Raw genomic sequence first — 21,714 nt, 5'->3', positions numbered from 1 at the left:
GTTAAGAATGCGGATTCTGTAACCAGACGGTCTAGATTCAAGTTCCTTCTCTACCTTTCTTACCTTGAGCAAGCTATGTAATCTCTCTGGATTCTGTTTCCTGGAAAATAGATTAATATTACCGACTTTATAGGATTGTTGTGAAAATAAACTAAATTAATTCACATGAAACAGTAATGGGAAGCACACAGGATGTGCTCAGTAATTGCTAGCTGTTACTATTATCGGCATCTGTTAATTCCTTTGAGTGTGTGTGTGTTGTTTTTTTTTTACTGTAATCTATATCCAGAGATGCTACAGCAATTTCTTCTTCTTTTATTTTATGGAAATTCTCTTCTTCCATGAAACCATCTGGCCCTAAGTCCTAGTCCAACTGTGTTCTCTCAATTCAAAATTGGACCTTTCTGTGTCTCAGCAGAAGTTTTCTACTTCTAACAGCAAACTATGGTACTATTAATATTCTTTGCTGTGAATTTCTAGGCTTTAGGATTCACAAGTTTCTTCACATCTCAGCTATTAGCAAAAAAAAAAAGAGTATAATAAAGGGTGCAACATTAATAACTGTTCTGTCATACAAATCCTAAATCTTTATCTAAGCACCATATTATCCAGCTGTTTGAATAACTAACCTGAACCCACACCCTTACCCCAACAATAACAACAACAAAACCCTAATTGTTGGGAAGTGATTTATGTCACCATTATTTTCCCCATTCATCAATAGGTGAAAACAGGTGTGCCTTACAGGAAATTAAAAAAGGAAGAAAGAAAGAAAAACAATTACTCCACATACATAATATTTGCATGCCAGAACTTTAACATTTTTAACATATTCCCTCTTAATGGATTTTTTGGTAAATATCTTTTGTTCATTGTTGAAATTCCTAACCAGTTTTTTGCGGTTAGGATGTAATAGTGTGTAGGTATGTGTTTTAGTGACTAACCGTTTACCTTGTTCTTCAAAGAAGATTTGTGTTTAAATGTTGAGGAGAGAAATAGCAGCAATGCAGTTGCCCTTCCCCCACCCCGCCCCCTGTGCCAGGCATTTCTACCTGCTCAGTGGATACTGGTAATCCTCACAACAGCCCTGGGGAGAGACATGATGTGCCCCTCCTCGAGGTGAGGAAGTAGAAGTTTAATGAGACTAAGAACTTCTCCAGGAAGCCAGTCAGTATCAGGCCTCCTGGCTCACCCTGGAAGAGTTGGTGTTATTAAAACAGAGTGGCAGGATATAACCGGAAGTAAGCCTGGCAGCATAAGCTGGGGTATCCATGGAAGACCTCCAAGGCAGGCTGAGGAGTATGTAATTCATTTTGTAGGCAGTATTGAACTAATGAAGTTTTTTGAACTGGGAGTTCAAAACAGCACAGGTGCTCTATTTTCCAGGTAGTGGTTTTAAAGTGTGATGCCTGTACCAGCAGCAGCAGTCACACTTGGAAACTTCTTAGAAATGCAAATTCTGGCACTTCTTCCCACCAGCTCCATCCTAAACACTGGACAATCCGAGACTTAAGGAGTCCTTTAGGTGACTGTGATACTGGCTCAAGTTTGGTAACTCACTGCCTTCCTGCATTCTGGCCTCGCTGTAGGAAGGAGTAGGAGGGTAGGGAGGGACCACGGGAGGCTATTGCCAGAAGCCAGGGGAGAGGGTATTAGGGCATGAGTTTGGGTGGTTTCATTGGGAATGAAACAAAGGGAAAATCTTGAGACTTTTCAAGGAAGATATAATAGGACGGGATGACCAAATGGAGGTAGGGGTATGAGATGTGAAGTCAGTGCCCACAAGTGGCAGAACTGCAGATACACAGCAGAGGCATTCTGAGAGGGCACTTGTTTATACTCCTCAGGGACCTAACCCTTATTGTGCATTAATTTATAGCGTCTTTTTACATGTCTCACTCACACCTAACAATCTGCCACTCTCAACTAGATAACTTCCCCTAGAGGAAAAAAAATGGACCAGACACTCAATACCAGTCCCACCACGGACCATGGACCGAGTTATTAAATACCAAGGACTTTCCTCTAAGCACTGTATATTCATTATCCCATTGTTGTTATTCATTAGTTATGGATGTTTGTAAATTGCCTTCCCTTACTGTCCAATCTAAGCCGCACACCGCTGTAAAATTAATGTTTCCAGACACTGATCTGAGAGCCCGAGAGTCTGGAGTCTGGGCTCTGGAGTCAGACAGCTCTGGGCTGAAAACCCAGCCCATCATTTACCAGGTGTGTGGTCTTGAGCAAGTTACTTACCTAGTCTTCCAGCTCAATTCCCCTCAGCTCTATTAAACAGGGGTTAGTATTACAATGAGGATGTCATGATGAGTGGAACTCTTAGGGTTGTTGTGAGAACTAAATGAGAAAATGTCTACACGATGCTTGGCACATAAAGTACTGAATAAATATGAGCAGAGTTTATGGTGATGAAGATGACATTCCCTTGCCCAGAACCTTCATTGGCTCCTCGTGCTCAAGAGAATGAGCTCCTTAGGCTGGCATTTAAGATTTTCCACAAACTGGTCACTCTCCACCTCTCAAGCCTTTTATGTGACGATTCTTTGCGTGACCCCAGTGCTTCCGCCAAGCTGGTCCATGTTCGCCAAACGCACCGAGACTGTTACCACATCATGTCCTCTGGTTCTGTCCCTCTCTTCCTCTCATCATGTCCAAGTCCTTCAGGGCCCAGGCTGACATCAGTGTGTGTGGAGCCATCCCCAGCAATCCCTGATCTGTCCATTCGGGAGCTCTGGTGGCCTTCGCTGCTCCTTGGACCCTCCGCCGCCGTACATGGTAGCTCAGGGTCACACTGTCCATGCTCGGTCCATGTCCACACACCCATCCGTGAGGCAGGGCCTCGTCCCTCCTGCCGAGCCCCGTGCCAGGGATGTGCTTTCCTAACAGTGACAACATACACTGTAACTTAGCTTCTTGGTCTTTTCCAAGTTCATTTCAATAGGTGCTGGTAGTGTTTCTGTCCCGGATGCTGCTGATAACTTCCCCTATAGGAATAACAAGTCATCTATGAAATACTAATTATTGTTTTTGTTCTCAGGATGAGCTCGACCTCACAGACAAACACAGGGAAGCTATGTTTGCACTTCCAGCTGAGAAAAAATGGCAAATATACTGCAGCAAGAAAAAGGTAAGCTATCCATTATATATATAGTGAACTAGAAAAATGATCCTTTTGTGATTCCCTTTGCTCTCCCAGCTCACCACCAGAGTTCAGACAGTTCTTTATAATATCCAAACAGATTGAACACGTTCTGTTGTGGCTTTGGTGCTGTATGTGGCAAAGTGTCACCTCCTTGGATGTTCTTTTTATCAACATTGCGCTGGACACCCCGCCACGCTCTACCTGTAACCATTATTCATAATCCTGTACAACTGAGCCCCCAAATATCATTGGTTTATACAACGATCGAAGTTTTACCCCTGCTCTTTACATAAAAGCATATATATGGGTAGGTTAGGACTCGTATTATGGGGTCACAGTCCTCAGTGACCACCTTCTAATAACTTTACATGTCTCCATGTCCAAGGCTTCGTCCTCCTGGTCTGAGGTGGCCCTCCAGCCATTTCACATTCCACATTAAGGATGGAAGAAAGGGAAAGAAGGCAGAACTTCCCCTCCGCCACTCGTAGGGACGTGTCCCTGGAGTTACACACTTGACCTTCCCGTCACATCCCACTGTTTGTAAATGGCCACCCCTCATTGCAAGGAACGCAGGCTTTATTCTGGGTGGTCACCCCCACTTCAAAGCTGGAGGTTCTATTACCGTCATAGAAGGGGATAATGGATATCCGGACAGCGAAAACACTAAAGCGCTGATTCCCTTGGGGCCATGGCATCAGGCACCACCCGGGGGCTGTATTTCCTGCAATCAAGTTTGGTCTGTCATCTTTTGAACACGGTGGCCAATCGTTAGACTGTTCCCATCCAATTTTTGAAACCAATCCTGTTCACGGCCATCTTTAGCCACTTTCCTTTCTGTTCCAATAGAGACTTGACTCAAGATGGGGGAAGGGCAGGGATCGCATCTAGGACAAATGTTACCTCTCTCTGACCAGCAGTGGACACTCCGATTACTCACTCTTGCCTCAGGGAAGTAAGAACACATTCTAGCAATCCAGTTATTTTTCAAGACACAGTGTCGGTCAGGGATGCCTTTTCTTAGATGACTTGTATGCATTTGGGGGCCTCCGTTTGCCCACATAGCTGTCTTTCAGCACCGCCGTCCCCTCTGTGCTGCCTTGTGTAACTGGCACACCCCCTCCCAGGAACATCGATCCTGCATGAGCCCCCTTGTCCCCCTGTCCCGGCAGACTCTATGCCTCTGGTGGTGAGGCACCGTGTCTTACTCACCTGTTTAACGCCAGCTCCTGATACTTTGAAATGAATATCTGATGAGTGAACTGCTAGGTTATCGTTACTGTTATACTGAACTGTCCGAAATTTAAAGCCCATTTAATTTTCCACCTGAGCAGCTACACTGGATAAAACTATGTGTGGGGTTCGGTTCCAGGGCCTTTGCTGAGAGACATGTCCAGCTGTCACCTCTCAGTATGCTCGTCAAGCCAGTCTCAGATCAGATCAAGTTGGAGTCTTAAGGGTTCCTCATCCAATAAGATGTGTTGGTGAATGAAAATTTCCTCTTCTCCTCTTTTTCTTTGTACATATCTTACCAACTAGAAAACCTCTTTTTGTGTTGTTGTTGAACTGATTGTCATGGTTCAGGAAACAAACAGAATACACTGGGAAAGAATTTTTAAGAAGACAATAAAGTGTGCTCCGTTCTGCAAGTGATGGTATTGTCAGGTTTTGGGAAACCAGGGCATTTTGCACGTAGCCTTCTGAACTGAGAAGGAAAAACCTTCCAGGCCTGTGTACACAGAGGACCTTATCTGTTTTGGCTCATCCGAATGCAGATTTTTTCCCCCTCAAAATTAGGAAACAATAGGAAGTGGGGATTGAGAATATGCACTGGGGAAAGGGAAAAGGCAGGAAAATGGGAGCAGTTTACTGAGGGGAAAGTTTTCTTCTTTCCCAGATTTTATTACACCCTTGACAGCAATTGAAAGTTAATCATGGAAACTACTGCCCCTTAGATTAGAAAAGGCAAACCCTAGAGAATAGTAATGACCTCGGGCTCCCAGCTGCTGCTCATTTTTCAATTTCCAGGCCTATCACTTCCCCCTTGCAAACCTTGCCTCATGCGCGCATGGCGGGGTTGGCTCTTTGGAGGAGGATGGATATGGATGTAGCCACTGGCTCAGAATCCCATTTCTTGATGGATGGGCCCTTCCTGCGAGTACCTGGCCAGATTGCATAGCTCTTTGAGTTCCTTGAGAGAATGCGGTTCTCCTGCTAGCTTCATTCCAGCGGCTTGGGTTCCTTATGTGACTTAGCAGCGGCGCACCTGAGCCATTTTAACTCGCTGGGGAGTCCCACAGGCTTATAGATGCCTCACTTTAAAATGGATGGTAGCGGTGCTTCCCACAGGGTTTTCTTGATTAGCGCTTCTCAGAGGGTTAAAACTATACGATGCCTTTGGTCTGAAACTGACCATGTTGAGCCCTTAGTAAATTGGGAAATAACACAATGAATAAGAGAACGCATCACCCTAAGCACGGAAGGGGCATGATGTTTTCCTCTCTTTCAAGAATGTGCTCTCCTAAGGGACAGATTGCCCATCTCAGAATGGAGCCCGCCGTGGCCACCCTTAATATGACAGCAGATTGTTTTCCTTGTACCATCTTTTGTGTGGCCTTTTCACGTCAGGCTTGTCACCAGCAAGTTGTACGAAAGGCTGAGGGAAACCTACCCATGGCTTCTTCACATTTTCCATCTTTCAAGATTGGGACCCAGGGCATGACAGACATTCTCACGCATAGTTCAGCCACAGAATAAGGGCCCATGAAAGCCAGGGGAAATGGGCACATACGTTGGTGAAAAGCAGGTTTCTGTTTAAAAGTGCACAAGGCTGTTAACTGAGGATGGGGCCAGGACTTCCTCAGCCAAGTGGCTCTTTTCCATCCAGTACTGACTGGAGTCCCAGCAGTGGCTATCTGCTTATCAAGCTCTGTGTTCATTTCTCAAACTTCCCTATCAAAGTCTCTGGTTGAAAATCTATTTCCAGAGCCAAAATGAAAGCAGCAAAAGTATTTCTGGGGCTAAAAGAATGGGAAAGAAACTAATTGGAATTTTGCCTAATGGAGTAATCCGGGGGAGAGCATGAGATGGATGTTGTGGCCTTGTTGAAAATCCGAACAAATCTGTAAAAATGACTGGACTGGTTGGTCAGCCATGGTTTGTCACATGCAGCAATCCACCGTCAGATTTTTAAACTTTCATGAAAGGTCCAAAAACAGGTCCTGTTGGTGGGGTTAGGGGTATTTTCAAATAGAAAATGTTTGTGGTTCTTATCTTTAAAGGTAATTCCCTTTTCAGTTCCAATCACAACATACTCTTTTGTTTAAGGGAGGTTTTTCCCAGTCTCCAGCCAGAAACTGCATCTGTTAACAATCTTTTAGATTTTAAACTGAAGCTTTTTAAACAATGAACCATCTGACCACGAAAGGCATCTGGCTCTGCTGTATTTGCTTATTGTTAACATGATTTTTAAACCCTGGGAAAAGTAAGGAGTAGGTCCTCAGAGAGGAGAAAATAAAATGGTGTGTATACTGCAGTATGGTAATAGCAGTCTTGTCAGCACAGACGGAATCTCCTTTAATTACAGTTCATTGCTGGAGCAATTGTACTGGTTGTCACTTAACCAGTCCTTAGAAGTATCCAGAAAATACTTTTTCTCCGTCCTTGAACTTCAGAATGTGCGAAGTAAGTGAATGGAGCTAGACACTGTTAGCTATAGTGACCTCAGATATTTGAGACAAAGATCAGGATTTGACAACTACGCCTACTTTTTCCTCCTTCCATTTCGGATCCCTGAAGCGAAGGCTTAAATTAAGTACATGGCTTTGTAGTCTTCACATTACGTTTCTGTATCTTTTTTTTTCTTTCCAGTATTTTTATTATCTTTAAATTATACTTAATTATACAAATAATGCATAAACACATACTTATTTAAAAAAATGAAAGCATCCTCACCACCCACTCCAGTTCTAGAGTCAGCCCCATAGATAAGTACTGTTACTAAGGTTGTGCGTGTGCTTTTAGACCTCTTACTCTTTTTCGTCCTCTAAATATATTTGTGTAAAAGACATAGCAATTCCCCCGTGTGTGTTTTTTGAAAATGGGTATCAAACTATACATCTACACTTTTTTATTTTTGTTCAGTGACGTATCTTGGAGATACTATGTCTAAACATACAGATCTATCTCATGCTATCTGTTGCATAGTATCTCATGATATGGAAATACCTTTCTTTAGTAATCGCCATGTCAACTGGAATTTATACTGTTTCACCCCCTTCCTTTATTACCATTAGAAATAATGATCCACTGAATACTCTCACACATACCTTTATGCACATGTGTGAGTATTTTTCGCAGGTAGATATTGGGGAGTAGAGCTGATGGGTCAGATGGTGTTTACATTAAAATTTTTAACAGATATGCCAAGTTGGTAGGACATCCCAAGGGTCTGACCATTTTATATTCCTGACTGCTACATGTGAAAATAACTCTCTTTATACTTTATTAACATCTCATATTACCAAACCTTTTATTTTTTCCCAAACTGGTGAGTCAAAAATGGCATGTCTTTGTTTTAATTCTTATTTCCCTGATTATTAAAGCGATCGAGCATCTTTTCAAGTGTTTTTCTTTGGCCATTTGTATTTCTCTTAATGGGAATTCCCTATCTATATGTATATTCATTTTTATTGGGTTATTTGTGATTTTCTGATTGATTTGTAGGTGTTTAACAATGTTCTAGGTTCTAATCCTTTGATATATAAACAATAATTTCTTTCAGTCTCAGTTATCTATATAAATTGGTTTTTTTACAGGGATGGGACAAAACTGTAGGTACAATTTTGTATTTTGTCTTTTTTCACTAAAAATTATACTATATTTTCCCAATGTCACATTTCTGTATCTTTTGAGGTTTACTCTGCAGAAGGTGAATTTTTACTGTGCTGCTGAGTTTGACTCTAGCTTAATTGAATCATTCAAGAATCTTGCCTGACCTGGCTGCAGTTCAGCTGTTGTGATTTGTGAACAGTACTGATTTTGAGGACATCTAGGAAGTGTGGCTGAAAATTCAGCGGATGCTTTTCATTCAGTCCCTTTATTTGGTTTGCATATCCTGATTGGATCACTTCCCCCACCCCTGTCCCCAGAAAGGAATTCTCCCTTCACCTTCACCGCACACCCTAAAACAGGAACGTTGTGTCCTATATGGACATCCGGATGCAGTTCTTTTAGTTCCCTGAGAGTGAGGCCCTCCTGCATTTGGAGTGCAGGGAGGGAGTGGTTTGATCAAAACACAGATTTAAAGGAACATATGCTAAAGCACTGGAATTAAAGACAAAAGGAGCCATCAGTTTTCCACACAACTATCAAACAAACCAGCTGGAAAATGAGAGATGGTCTGTTAATCCTCTCATTGTTCCCAGTATCCTAATGAGAAGCTGCTGGGGGGGTGGGGGGCTTGGGGCCGGAAGCCATGGTTGGGGGCATTGGACCTGGAAGATTTGAGAAGGAAGAGGAATTAGATATCCTCTTCTTTACTGTCGTTTGAATATACATTAGAGTGAGCTTTGGGTTTTCAGTGCCGGCTTTGCTGTATGTCAGGATTTGGGAGAGGGAACCAGTAAACGGGAGAAAATTAGATTTCAGTAACATTATTTCTAGACTGCTTTAGAAATACCTGGTTTGGTTTCCTGACATTGAGTTATCACCCCAACAATGGATTCAGTTGGCATTTGTGCTCCTAAGTGCTAAGGGTTAAAGAAAGTGGCACAAGTAGTCATGATTAGAAATAAGATTGGGCAGTCTTTCCCCTCCACTTCTCGAAAGACGAGATAAGAGAAGTACAGTAGCCGGCGGACAGCAGGCATCTCCAGTCTGTCTCTGAAACTTCCCGCCTTATCTACATATGTCGTACCGTGTTTCCCCGAAAATAAGACCGTGTCTTACATTAATTTTTGCTCCAAAAGACACATTAGGGCTTACGTTCAGGGGATGTCATCCTGAAAAATCATGCTAGGGCTTATTTTCCAGTTAGGTCTTATTTTCGGGGAAATACGGTACTTCCTATCTATGACTTGAGGATTGGTGCACAATCCCAGATCAAAACAGAAACAGCAAGCTTTGAGTGTCTGGTGCTTCGCTTAATGAAGCGGCGCAGGTGGTGAAGGGCAAGTTGTGTGTGTCACCTGACGCATACAGAGTACATTCTCTGGGGCAGACTCTTGGCTACTGGATTCTGAGGATGATTAAACCAGCAAGTCAGTTTTCCTGCAGTGGGACGTCCTGGTCGGACAAGCAGATAAAATCAAATAATTGCCAGGTCTTGTCGTAAGCTCTGTTATAGGCTAAGCGGACAGGCTCTGGGGCACAGAGGAAGGAGCCACCAAGCTCCGGGGACATATGTGTGTGACTGCGGTGACAGTTTCTTCACTACTCTCTACCCATCCAGTAAGAGAGCCAATGTTCTCATGCTTTCATAGCATTATCTAGAAACCGGCTCCGTTTCCAAAGGTTGAGCTATGTTTGCAAGCACTGTACACTGTCCCTCTCGATTTGTACTTCGTTCTTTGTCGCTTTTGCCTGTGCTTAAAAGGTCAAGTTTAGACAGTTGGCCTAATCTTGTAGGGTTAGCCCTACACTTTGTAGGGTTTGTTGGGAAATCTGTGAAGAGGCTTAAACTTTGGAAAAATGAAGACACTAAGGGTAAGATGAAATAACTGAGGTTGTTCAGCTTGGAGAAGAGTAAGTCACATGGCAACTCCAAAACAGGCTGATGTTCACTGATTATACCCCAGTGAAACTATAGGGTATTTGTCAAAATATTGTCAACTTCCAGTTGGTAAAGAGCAGCTGCCTCAAGCCCTCCCAATAAAAACCGCCCTGACAGTCTGACCCTTCCCCCAAGGGCCCACCAGTTTCCCCCATGATTCAGGGACTCAAGGGTTAACTCCTGGCATGACACAGCAGGGGACTCGAGGACCCTGACCCATATTGCACCCTTGGTTCCAATTCACTGATATCCATGCTATACTGGATGATAAATCTTTTGAACATTGACCTGAAGATGGTGACCAAAACCATTTGATAATATGTATCCAGAGCTTGAAACATCCCTCTTCTAGGAGTTGATGCCATGGAAGTAATGAGATATACAGGCAAATGTGTGAGGTGTTCTTTGCAATGTTGTATCTGAAAGCCAACGATTGTGCACAACTTAAAGGAGGAGAGTTATACTATATAGTACACAACCAGAACAGTGTATCTGCAGCCATTGAAAAGTCATATTTTCAAAGAAATTTTAATGACATGGGAAACTAATAGTAAGGTTATAGAGAAGACATAAAACTATAATCAACATGATCAAAAGTTTGCAAAAGAGTATATGTACGGGTAGGCAGACAGACAAATAGTTATTTGGTGGGATCGTGGATGATTTATTCTGATTTATATTTCTTTCTACAAATATTTCCCAAAATTTCCACAGTGCTTTGTTCTCCTTCCTACCTTAGAATATTTTTTCCCCTGCTTGTAAAACTAAAATTGCTCTTTTTAAAAAATGCATACTATGTATTTTGTATCTGTCAGGTTTCAGTCAGAGAAGCAGGACACATACAGGGCAGGGAGATTTGTCCTTAAATAACCACGGAAACTGGCTGAGTACTCTGTGTAAAGCTGTCTTTCTATCTGATGCTGGAGCTTCATGTCCGTGGTACGGGCAATTGGGAAGGAAGGAGGGTGTAAATTGGGGGAACACAAGGGTAGGCTGGAGCCCACAAGAAAGCCTATGTCAGTTCTCTCTGCCTCTGCCTTGGATGGGGGTGTCCTGCAGAAGCCTGAGAGTAACGCGCGTGCACAGACACACACACACACACACACACACACACACACACATATCACCCCCTCCCAGGCCCAGGAAAAGCCGACCTACCTGCTGTTCCACACCAGTGAAGTGAGCCAGCAGATAGGGGACAACGTGTATGAACTACAAGCTGGCCGCTGGTTCACTTCTTCCCTCCACTTCTCCCAGGAAGGTCTCCCTTGTGGCTCACTTATCGGAAACCTACAAGAAAAGATGTCATTCAGCCTAGCCAACTTGAACATTGAAAAGCCACCACGTATTTCCATTGAACTTAGGAGGAACATTAAAGATTATTTAAAATGCAACCAGTGCTTATCAAGACAACCCTGGCACATTTTTTCTTTGTCTCGCTCAGGGGACACCCCCCCACCCCACCCCCGCTTTTTGTTGTTCTCTCTCTCTCTTTTTACTCTTCCCTGGGGGGATTAAAACAAAGGTGAGTCTCTGAACCCCCAAGAGTTTTTCTATGTTGTGGATCTGTTTAGACAGTAACTGAAAACATGGTGATCTGAGCCCTGATGAGATGTCCTCAGTCTTCTGCCCAGAAACCCACTGCAGGCATGTTTCTTATTGCCCTGTCCCCACTAAGTAGCGTAATCTCAAAGTTATTGACTCATTTTTCTCCATTTTCTTTTATTACAAAAGCCAGTGCTATCAAAATGAGCACCAAATTTTAGATTTGAAGTATAAAATTCAAAGGTTCTCTGCCTCTGGCAGTCCTTAAACCAAAGTTGTATTCCAATAGGGCAATTGGTTCATGGGTATTTGTTTGCCTCCTCTTCATGAAATTCCTTTGTTCAGTAACATCAGTTCTGGGGCATTCTTTTTCTTCCCCATGTTACCAGTTCTGTCACACCAGCTATGCCTACTACACCCTGCCCTGTAGTGTCTAGGGTCTAGAACGGTGGGCTCACAGTTTGTGTTTTCATAAATGTTGACTCTCAGGAGGTGCACAGCCTCAGTGATGCAGAAGCGTAAACAAACTTGCCCATGGAACGGACCAAAACATATCTTTCTTTCTTCTTTGGTGCTTAGAGAAGTCAACAAATCTAAAATATTGTAGACAACTTCAGGAGGCTTCTGTTGGGGTGTTACATTCCAGTTCCACAGAATCCTCTTGTTTTTCAGGCTTGAGATAACTGCTGTTGAAAGGACGCGACATTATGAGGGTTCCATTAAACAAACCAATTTCCACAATAAGTAGCTTATTAGGTTGAAGTGAGCCAGATGTACAAGTGCCCTGTTCAGCAACACAATTTGTTCAGAGTTGCAGCATTATAATTCAATAGCTTGTTGTAGCTGTGTGATTTCCCAAGTTAAGCTAACAAAACAAAACTGTGTTGAGATAAAAGAATGTTTCAGCACAGTTGCAGAACCTAACTATTGAAAGAAGTTGTAAACCTAATTACCAGAGCAGACATTCTGGGTTCCAATAAATTGGTACTCTGTAAAAATTTCTAAAAAAGAAAACTAATAAACCTCTTAGAACTTCCCCTCAAGTCATGGGATAAACCATTATGTCCTGGTTGATTATTTTATTTTTATTGTGAGATTTTTAAATATACAAAAAAGTACAGAATTTAATAAATACCTGTATGTAACAAAGGCCAACATTTTATCATATACAGCTTGGATTTTTAAAAAAAGAAATAAAACATTATAAATATAGTTGAATCCCAATGGTGACCTCTATCCTAAAGGTGGTATGTGTTGTTGTTGTTTTTCTCACACATATATTTATAACCTTACCCTGCATATTTAGATTCATAAACAATATATGGTATTTTTTCATTTTAATTGTGCTATAATGTTCCATTATATGAATGAATATGCCTTGGTTTAATTATTTTTATCCCCCTTTGGATAATGCTTATTTCCAATTTTTCATCATATATATGTATGTATAAGTATATATATACACCGTGTTTCCCCAAAAGTAAGACCTAGCCGGACCATCAGCTCTAATGCATCTTTTGGAGCAAAAATTAATATAAGACCCACATATTATATTATATTATATTATATTATATTATATTATATATTACATTATATATGACCTGGTCTTATATTATAGTAAAATAAGACTGGGTCTTATATTAATTTTTGCTCCAAAAAACGCATTAGAGCTGATGGTCTGGCTAAGTCTTATTTTCGGGGAAATATGGGGTGTGTGTGTGTGTCCCTATACATATATATATATATGGACACACACACACACACACACACACACTGCAATGAACATCCTTGTGCATCTGTTCAAGAATTTCTCTAAGAGAGACACATAGACATGTAATTACTGGGTTGTTAGTTATGAACATTTTCACCTTTAATTGCTCTCCAAAGTGGTTGTAACAATTTATACCTGCAGTGAATTAGTTGCCAGACATCTGAGGGTAGGCACTAGTTTCTCATTGCCCTGATCAATCACTTTACTTAAGTTTGAATGTTTCAAGTACAAGAAACTGTCATTAAAGTTCTTCCATTTTTCTTCCGTATGTGTTAGCGAATCGAATTGAAGTAAAAATTACTGGAATACAAAGTGTTCGTTTAAAAAAGGAAAATGCAAGGCTTAGAACATGAAAAGCATTCTGTTCAAATACCCACCAAGCCATACAAGAGTACAACATGTTAGAAGTACATAAAAATGGACAATTCACTTAGCATTATGTTTATTTGGTTTGACTGCAAAGGAAACTGCTCTGTGTCTGGTTCAGTCTTCCTCTTTTCCAGACCTCTTTACACCCTCAGTTTCAGACCCAGGCAAACTGTGTTTCCGTCTCTTGCAAGCCCTTGCAGTCAACATGCCATCACCTAACATGCCATCACCAAATGCAGGAAGTTCCTCTGAGGCATTCGCCACTTCCCCGAGGGTGACTCAAGTGCAGGTTCAGAATCAGCACAGCTGCACAAGCAAGCAGGTGGGCTGTGGCTGCAAATCACACAATCGGTCTCGTTCTCTTCCTCTAATCAGAGCATCTTTATCTCGATGATCTCCTCATAAAAATTGTGAAAGCCTCTCTCCTTTCTTGCACTCCTTGATTCCTTCAGATGTGAAGAAATTGAGAGGTGTAACTTGCTGACTGTCTATCTTCCATGCCTAAATTCTGAGCTAGTTTCTATGTACAAGTCCACCTATGGATTTGGGGATTGTTCATTCTGCAGTCTATAAATATTGACTCTGCTTTGTTCTTTACAGCATTTGTAAAAACAGTGACTATGTATCTGCTTTGTGGATACCATCTCTCTTTGGTGCTTCCTCATTCTTGCATTTCTTCAGCAAGTAACCCCTTTATTTGGGGCCTTGCTTTCTTTGTAATTAGGGAACACCAGGCTGGAAGAGGGTGGGAGAGAATGACCCTGTGTTTGCCTTCCTTTATAATCACCCAAACAACAAGAAAAATAAGTGACCAATATACAGCTGAGAGAAAGTAAGATATCTTAGTTGGACAAACCAGTTAGTGTGGAGTCATGGGGAACGTGGAGATTGTGTCCTGTGGAGCTCCATTTTCCCCTCGGGAATGGGGGAGAGAGAAGCAACTCCGATAGCTTTCACTCTTTCCTTGTCACTCATGCCACATTGGTGCTGCACCGTGGGGAGAACTCTCCTGCTTTGGCTACAGTCTCTGGAAGAGACTTGGAGCTCTGGGTTTGAATGGGAGTCCTGGGAGATTCTCAGCTGCCACAGAGCAGCTATCTTTGGCTTCCCAATCTTTATTCTTAAGCAAGTGCCTTTTAACAGCTCTCTTTTGACAGCTCGGGTGCAGGACAAATTCCATCCTGTGTCATTTGCAGAGTTAGGACTACATGACTATCTTGGAGCTCTCAACCTTTGCCATAGAGTACTTGTCAACTGTGTTATTGTGGAACCAAGGTTCTAAATGCAACTATGTGATGCCCTTTGAGCCCCCTGCCTCTGCGTGTTGCAACACATAGGCATAGCTCTATTTCACTTCCAAAATTCCACAATCTGCAGGCGTAGGGTTAGTTGCACATTGAGTGAGTGTTCTCAGTGATGGCTGCATTTCTGATGGGAAGGGATGTCGCTGTGTCTCATATCTAAGAATCCAGAGCCAGCTTCCCGTTTGGGTTATCACCAGCCCAGTGGACCCTTGAGGGGCATACAGCACAATGTACACATCCTCTGTTTCAGTATTCCTTAAGACTGTGGCTTCCTTCCCTGAGTGCACTATGAATAACCCCAAGCAGAGTAGGCAAAAAAGTTTATCTTGATTACTAACTCTGAACAATTGGGAGTTGAAACCTGGTGTGCTTTGAGAAACATTCAGAAGTTATGAGTGGATTCAATAAGAACAGTGTGGTAACTCATTAGCAACGTCTGCCATGACACGTGATGGGAAAATGTGTCACTTGAAGCAGATATTTACCATCTTTGCCCTTGAGGGCTCCTTTTGCTCCTGAATAATTGGATGTGAAGTATCACATTTCATGCTTCTTTTCTCCCGGATCTCTTCCCTGGTTCTCTGCAGACTCTCTAAGTACTATGGCACCTACTTTCATAGAAAGGATGCCCCATGCCTGCCTGACTTCACCATCTCCAGGAGATAGGTTTATGAAAGATATCAGTGGAAGGAAGTATCCACTTTGGAAGAGCAATCAAAGAACAAAACCACTTTTCTTACACATATGTTTATTTTATTCTTTTCACTAATAGTTCTAACACGTCTAATACTATTGAATTCATGTTATACTTGGTGCATTTCAGAACTTCACCCTCCTTGCGAAATAGAAAGAAGTTTTGAGCTCCCAGTGTAAGTTAACATGTGTTGCTAATACTTCTAATTTGGGCTTCTCCAAATTCCTTATACTCCAGGAACCTAGTAATTTATGGAACGAGAAGCGGTTTACAATGCAAAGTCTACCAAAGAATACCAACTTTAAATTACAGTGTCTTAACTTCTCTTGTTCTTCAATGCAGTATAGATCACATTTGACTTAACCAGTCTTAAGATGGTATCCTTTTGTCTGTTCCCATACATAAGAAAAAGCATGTTACGTTTCCTCATTTTCTAAGATGTACTTCCCCCTGTCCTCACATAGAGACATTTCTAAGACAGTGACTTCTTCCAATTGATGCTTTTCATTTGCCAAAAAGAAAAAAAATATATTTCTTTTGCCAAAGATGCTGTCCTTAATTCAGTAGTACACCATAGAGTCTATGATGGCTTAAAATCAGCAATACAGTTACGACTTTTCTTCTAGGGGACAATTGACTCTGTTGTAGCATTTTCCACAGTCATCCTGCGAATGCATCCATGAAAGGAATATGCCCTTGTGGGCTTACTGTTTCCCGATTCTCTTCTTAGTTTAATTACTGTTTTCCAAAGTCCTCTCTTTATAGCCTCGTGTTAAGCATTATATTGCAAATCATAAACACACTTTGATTGTTTTCCCAAGAGCAGGTTACAGAACATCAAAACCTGCTTTATGACATTCTGCATGGCTGGTGTGGTAGCAGCAAATCTGGTAGCAAGATGTGAGGCAACAAAGGCCATTGACACCACTGATTGGATTTCCACACTGCCTAGGGTTTAGTGATGTGTGTCCAAAATGGTAATTTACCAAGCAGCTGGACTAAATTGTACCTGGTTCTATCGCTCTCCGTAGTGACGTGTGGGTCAAAGACGTGACTCTGCATGAGCTACATAGAAATAATTTGTTTTATGTCACTGTTTATAACTTTGTGTCATAGGCAACAGGGTATTGTGGGCTTGTGTCATCTCTGAAAATAACAATAAGAGAGTGTTTTCTTTTTAGCCATGAAAATGAGGGGGAGTTTGTCATCTAAAATTGGCTTCAGATGTTGAAGTTACACCGAATGAGATTTTTAGGCTCCAGTCATATTCTATGCTGTACAGTGCTTTGCCAAAGAAATGACTTGTTAAAATAAATAAAATAAATGTCTCATAGTTTGGGACGTGGATTGTAAAGTCTCAGTTTTTAGTTCTAGGTAAGGATTGTGGCTCTTTTCTTAGATACATCAGCACATGAAAAGTGTTTTCCCTTAGGATCCTGTAGCATGTGACTTTTAAGATTTCAATTCTGTCAAGTCAGCTGAGGCTTTTTCAGGAAAGAAGCGGGTGTTGGAACAGACTGGGCCCCTGAGCGGTTTCAGAAATGCAGTTGGTTTCTTTAGTCTTGAAGTCATATTGTCACTCTTCTCTTTGTTTCGTTGTTGCTGTTCCCCATTGAGAGACTAGATCTCTTTAAAGTGTTACTCTTTTCTTGCTTTTCTGCAGTATGTGATTTGGGGGAAAACAAAAATAATAGCTGATTGGAAAAGAACACAAGGCTGCTATGTTTCATTTCAGGTCATTCAGAAATTTTTGATGATTTTTTTTTTTTTACCAGTGTAAATAAAGTTTGTGACAATAAGAAAATAATATAACATTTTGTGCTATCAAGGAAATGTTTCAAGGCATTTTTCCCAGCAGAGTTGAGGAATGCTTACACTTGATTTTTATTTTGAAGCTAGAAGATAACATTGAGAAAGACTGGAGTTTAGTAAAAACGCAGAAGAGTTAATAATATTTGACTGTTTCTTTTTATCACGATGAGTAGAGGGAGTGAAGTCTATAAATGGGTACAGTTCTTTGTAACTATACTCACAGAGACTGGGAACCTGTTGTCGTCGTCAGAGTAAGTTTATGATCTGGTAAGAAACTCAATGCTGAAGTTTGGCAACATATTTTCTTATGTCTCATATGTCTTGTATTCATGGATTACTAAGAAGGAAAAAACAGGGAGCTTTGTTCTTTTATTCATGTATTCTAACACCTTGAACAGTGTGTGGGCCATTATAAAACTCAGTAAATATTTATTGGATGAGTACATGAATGAAAAGGAAAGCAAACGACTTTTTAGATTCAGTTCAGCACCTTGAATTTTAAGGTGAGCAGAGGGTTTCTGTTCCTATCCTGCCCTTGAGAAGCCCTGTGTTCAGCAGTATAGGTTAATACTGCTCCCAAATTCGGCTATTTGTCACTCTTAAATGGCATTGGCCTGCAGACCAAACTATTAGGCAACAGTGGTCAAGTTTAGTTTACTTTCTGGTTGGACGTGGGAGAGGGTGGGGAGGGGGTCTGAACTCACTGAGCTCACAGCTTTTTAAAAATTTTTCATTTTGTTTTCTTTTTATGAGCAGTGCAAGAAATCTTTGATTTGTCCAACAAATTTTTGGGGAGGATAGAGGACCAGGTGCAGTTGTGCGAATAACGGGGGATGATAGAGTGAAATGGTCTCAGTGGTTTCAAGTCGGAGACTTAGTGATGCAGAAATAGAAACCATGCCACACAGCCTAGACACGGTAACAGAAAGAGGTGGAATTGAGGTAAAATGGTCAGGATGAAGTAGGTGTTCTTAAGAAAGAGCTTTGGGCAAGCCTGAGCATTTGGGTAACGTAGGTGTGAGGAGCCTGGAGCAGAGTGTTAGTTGTATAGCTTGGCTTCCACTTCATACCTTTATAGATTGTATCCCTCTCAACCAGGAAGTCCTAGTCAAACACCTTTTATTCCGCTACACTGTAGTTACATTGAAACGGGAAAAGAAAATTTACTGAGTTTTCTGTCTGTAGCACTCTGCAGAGTGGTTTCCACTTTTCACTATCTTTGAGCTATGTAACAAATCTGATAATTGTTTTAAAAAACTGATAGCAATACAAATAATTCACATCCATTGAAATGTAAATTGTCTGGTGCAATTGATTATTGTTCTGTTGACCAGTTTCGTACCCATTTGTAAATAAATGCTTATATATATATGTCTTTGCCCCTTGGATTCTTTTGAACCCACTGCAACATCTCACCAGTTCCTGCATTCATTGAGTTCAGTAAAATCTTTGACATCAGTTTATGCCATGATTTTACCTTTAAAAAAATTATCCTCTATTAGTATAGCATTTTTAACTTAGAGAACTGATAAAGAAGGGGCTAACATTCTAAATGCTCTGAAATCTTTAATAATATTTTTGGCTGGAGTACGTAATATGTAGTAGGAGGCTCTCTGTGGGGAAACGTGCATAGTATATTGGTTCTCCTGAGCTTTACACCTGCATAGACCAAAGAAGGGGAAGGAGCAGGCTCAGGGGGTCAGAAAAGCTGTCAGGCATCACATGCATTCCTGGAAGAATGTTTGAAGGGATGAGTGTATAGGAGGGGAGTCGGGGCTCAGAAGTGTAACCCAGAGACGCGAAAAACCGTGCTCTAAAGAGGCTTAAACTTCCTACAAAGATTCTTGGCAGCTAGTGAGCCCAATTCCTACGCATATGCATTTTCAGTTCTGTTAACTTATATTTATGTTCCAGAGACAACGTGTCTTCAATCTTATAATAAGAAAACCAATTTTCCTATTTACTTTATATAAATGGTAAAATAGATAATAGTAAAGATGTAATAGCCAACTTTTCTAAGATATGTACACTTAAGACCAAGACTGTGCATGTGTAGGTCTGCTTCATATGACATGTGTCTTTATTCTAAATCATAAATGTTATTTGCTGTGGAGCAAGACTTTGTTCTGTTTCTTCTTGGGGAGACATTTTGGTCAGAAATCTTCCAGATGCCCTCTAGTAGAGACTGTCTAGGGTTGTACATCACTGACAAGCATGTGAGAAGAGCCCTTTCATAGGAATTGAGATATATTTGCTGGAGTTATTTTTGTGAAGAGTGGACATGAGGGTGTGGTGAACTTATGGAAAACTGGAGATTTATTTGTGAATTGAGGAAGATAAACTTCTGCTATTCAGCCACTGGAGAATTCTTGGCTTGGTAAAGAGAAGACTTTGGGAAGATGTACTAGCTTTATTCAAATTGTTTAAATATTTGCTGGGTTATTGTTCATAGGAGAAATTAGACTTATTTCATGCACTGCCCAAGAGCAAAGCTAAGGCCAACAAGTGCTTGAAGTTGCAAAGAGACATCTGTCAATTCAGTGTGAGGTGCATTTTCTAACCATAAGTGAGAGTACTGGTTGCAAACGATTGTGGACCCCTTGGAGCCTTCTCTCAGAGACAACATAATTAATCGATCACCTGCTGGTGACCTTATATAAAGAACCCCTGGGAGGAGAAACTTGGACTGGGGTGTCTCTAGGGTCAAAGACCAGCTATATAATTATGCGATGGTTTTCCTTAAAAACATACAGATGTTTTGTAGCATTAGGAAAACAATGGGGACGAGGTTTGCTTTTCTTCCATGATTCTAAATGCTAAATATGAAAGCCATTGTTATTGCAAGTCACCCTCCAGTCTTTCCAGAAAATGACTGACATTCTGAAGCTTAGGAGGAGGTGTTGAGTTTCCTGTCAGATGAAGAAGCTGCTGTTCTGTGTGGGCCCAGCCGGATTTGGACAACAGATACACTTGATGTGTAACTATGGCAGTGGCCAAAAACTGTAACCAGATTTGCAGTCCCAGGAACCACATGACTATCTGGAAATGTGACAACATAGGCATTATATTTGGAAACCAACTGCCGCCCTTTGGCAAGCTTTTTGGATGTAGGATATAGTTTTAGCCCACTACGAGGGTTTAGGGGTAAGCGTTGGAAAGACTGAGTAAAGCAGCAGTCTCAGGAATCCAGGATTGTTCACCTGCTGGTTCTTCTCTTCCCAATGAGCGATGATAAACAAGATAGAAACAGTTAGGGGCAAATATAAGGATTTAAAGGACCAAATGATGCTATCCTATTTTAAGTACTTTCAGGAAATTGTGAGCGTCATAAGAAGGTAGAGTTTTCAGACATGGTATAGGTCCTGCTTCTTCTCTAGAAAAAGTCCAGGTTATTGGGGAAATTCCAAACACTTTATGAGCTGATCCTAACTTATAGTCGTGGTTTACTGGAGATAGAGTGGCTTCAAGAAGAGGAGAAAGCATGGAAAATAGGTGGTGATCAAGTTAGAATTTTGATGTCCTTCTACCCTCTTGAGAGTCAAGCTTAGATTCTAGCACAGAGGTTGACAAACGGAGGCCCTTGGGCCAGATATGGCCAGTCACCTGTTTTTATAAATAAAGCGCTACTGAAACGTGGCTGTGATCATAAAACGTTTAAGTGTTATCTATAGCTGCTTTTGCAATATACGGTAGCAGAGTTGTGTAGTTGCACCAGACTGTATGGTCCGCAAAGCCTAAAATGCTTACTATCTGCGCCTTTACAGCAAAAGTTTGCCCACTCTGATCTCTAGGCTGTTCCACACTTCATCATGGCCATCTTTTGAGAAGGTGCTGATTACACTTTTATTGAGGCAGAGGGGAAAGTTAGCAGAAGTGATTAGCAAGGCCTTCCACAAAATGCTTTTCCATCTTCCATCTTACTTGCTCTTCCTTCCCTATCCTTTGGATCTAGTTTCACCCACAGCGACTCCTGTTTTCTATCATTCACTTGCGTGTATTAGATGCCAGACATATCATGGAGACATACCCAGGAGAATACAGTACGTTGACCTTTCTGCTCCTTTCTGCCCATAGTTCCATAATAATTCTAGGTACAGAATGAATTTATTTATTAGTATGTGGGGGTGGACCCATGAATCCACAGTAGTAATTAACAGGTATGTTAATTACTGTAACAGGTGACTATTTTGGTCATTCACAAGGAATAGAATTTCTTGATTGTGTACACAATCTCAGTTAACATCTTTTCTCATAGCATTTTCTTTACAAATGGAACAGGTTTTTATTAGT

The 21,714-nt window shown here is 41.3% G+C and overlaps 1 protein-coding gene across 6 annotated transcripts in view; it reads left to right on the top strand.

Moving 5' to 3' along the window:
- Positions 1-21,714, top strand: part of DAAM1 (dishevelled associated activator of morphogenesis 1) — a 159,068-nt gene that overhangs the window by 79,251 nt on the left and 58,103 nt on the right. For all 6 annotated transcript variants that reach the window (XM_033108759.1, XM_033108757.1, XM_033108755.1 and 3 more), the window contains one exon: positions 3,056-3,145. In XM_033108759.1, coding sequence (XP_032964650.1) covers positions 3,056-3,145 — 90 coding nt within the window. The remainder of the gene's footprint in view (positions 1-3,055; positions 3,146-21,714) is intronic.

Source organism: Rhinolophus ferrumequinum, chromosome 6, assembly GCF_004115265.2.
Source record: "Rhinolophus ferrumequinum isolate MPI-CBG mRhiFer1 chromosome 6, mRhiFer1_v1.p, whole genome shotgun sequence".
Lineage (NCBI taxonomy): Eukaryota > Metazoa > Chordata > Mammalia > Chiroptera > Rhinolophidae > Rhinolophus > Rhinolophus ferrumequinum.
The sequence above is the reverse complement of the archived record's forward strand: the minus strand, read 5'-3'. Positions and strand labels throughout refer to the sequence as shown.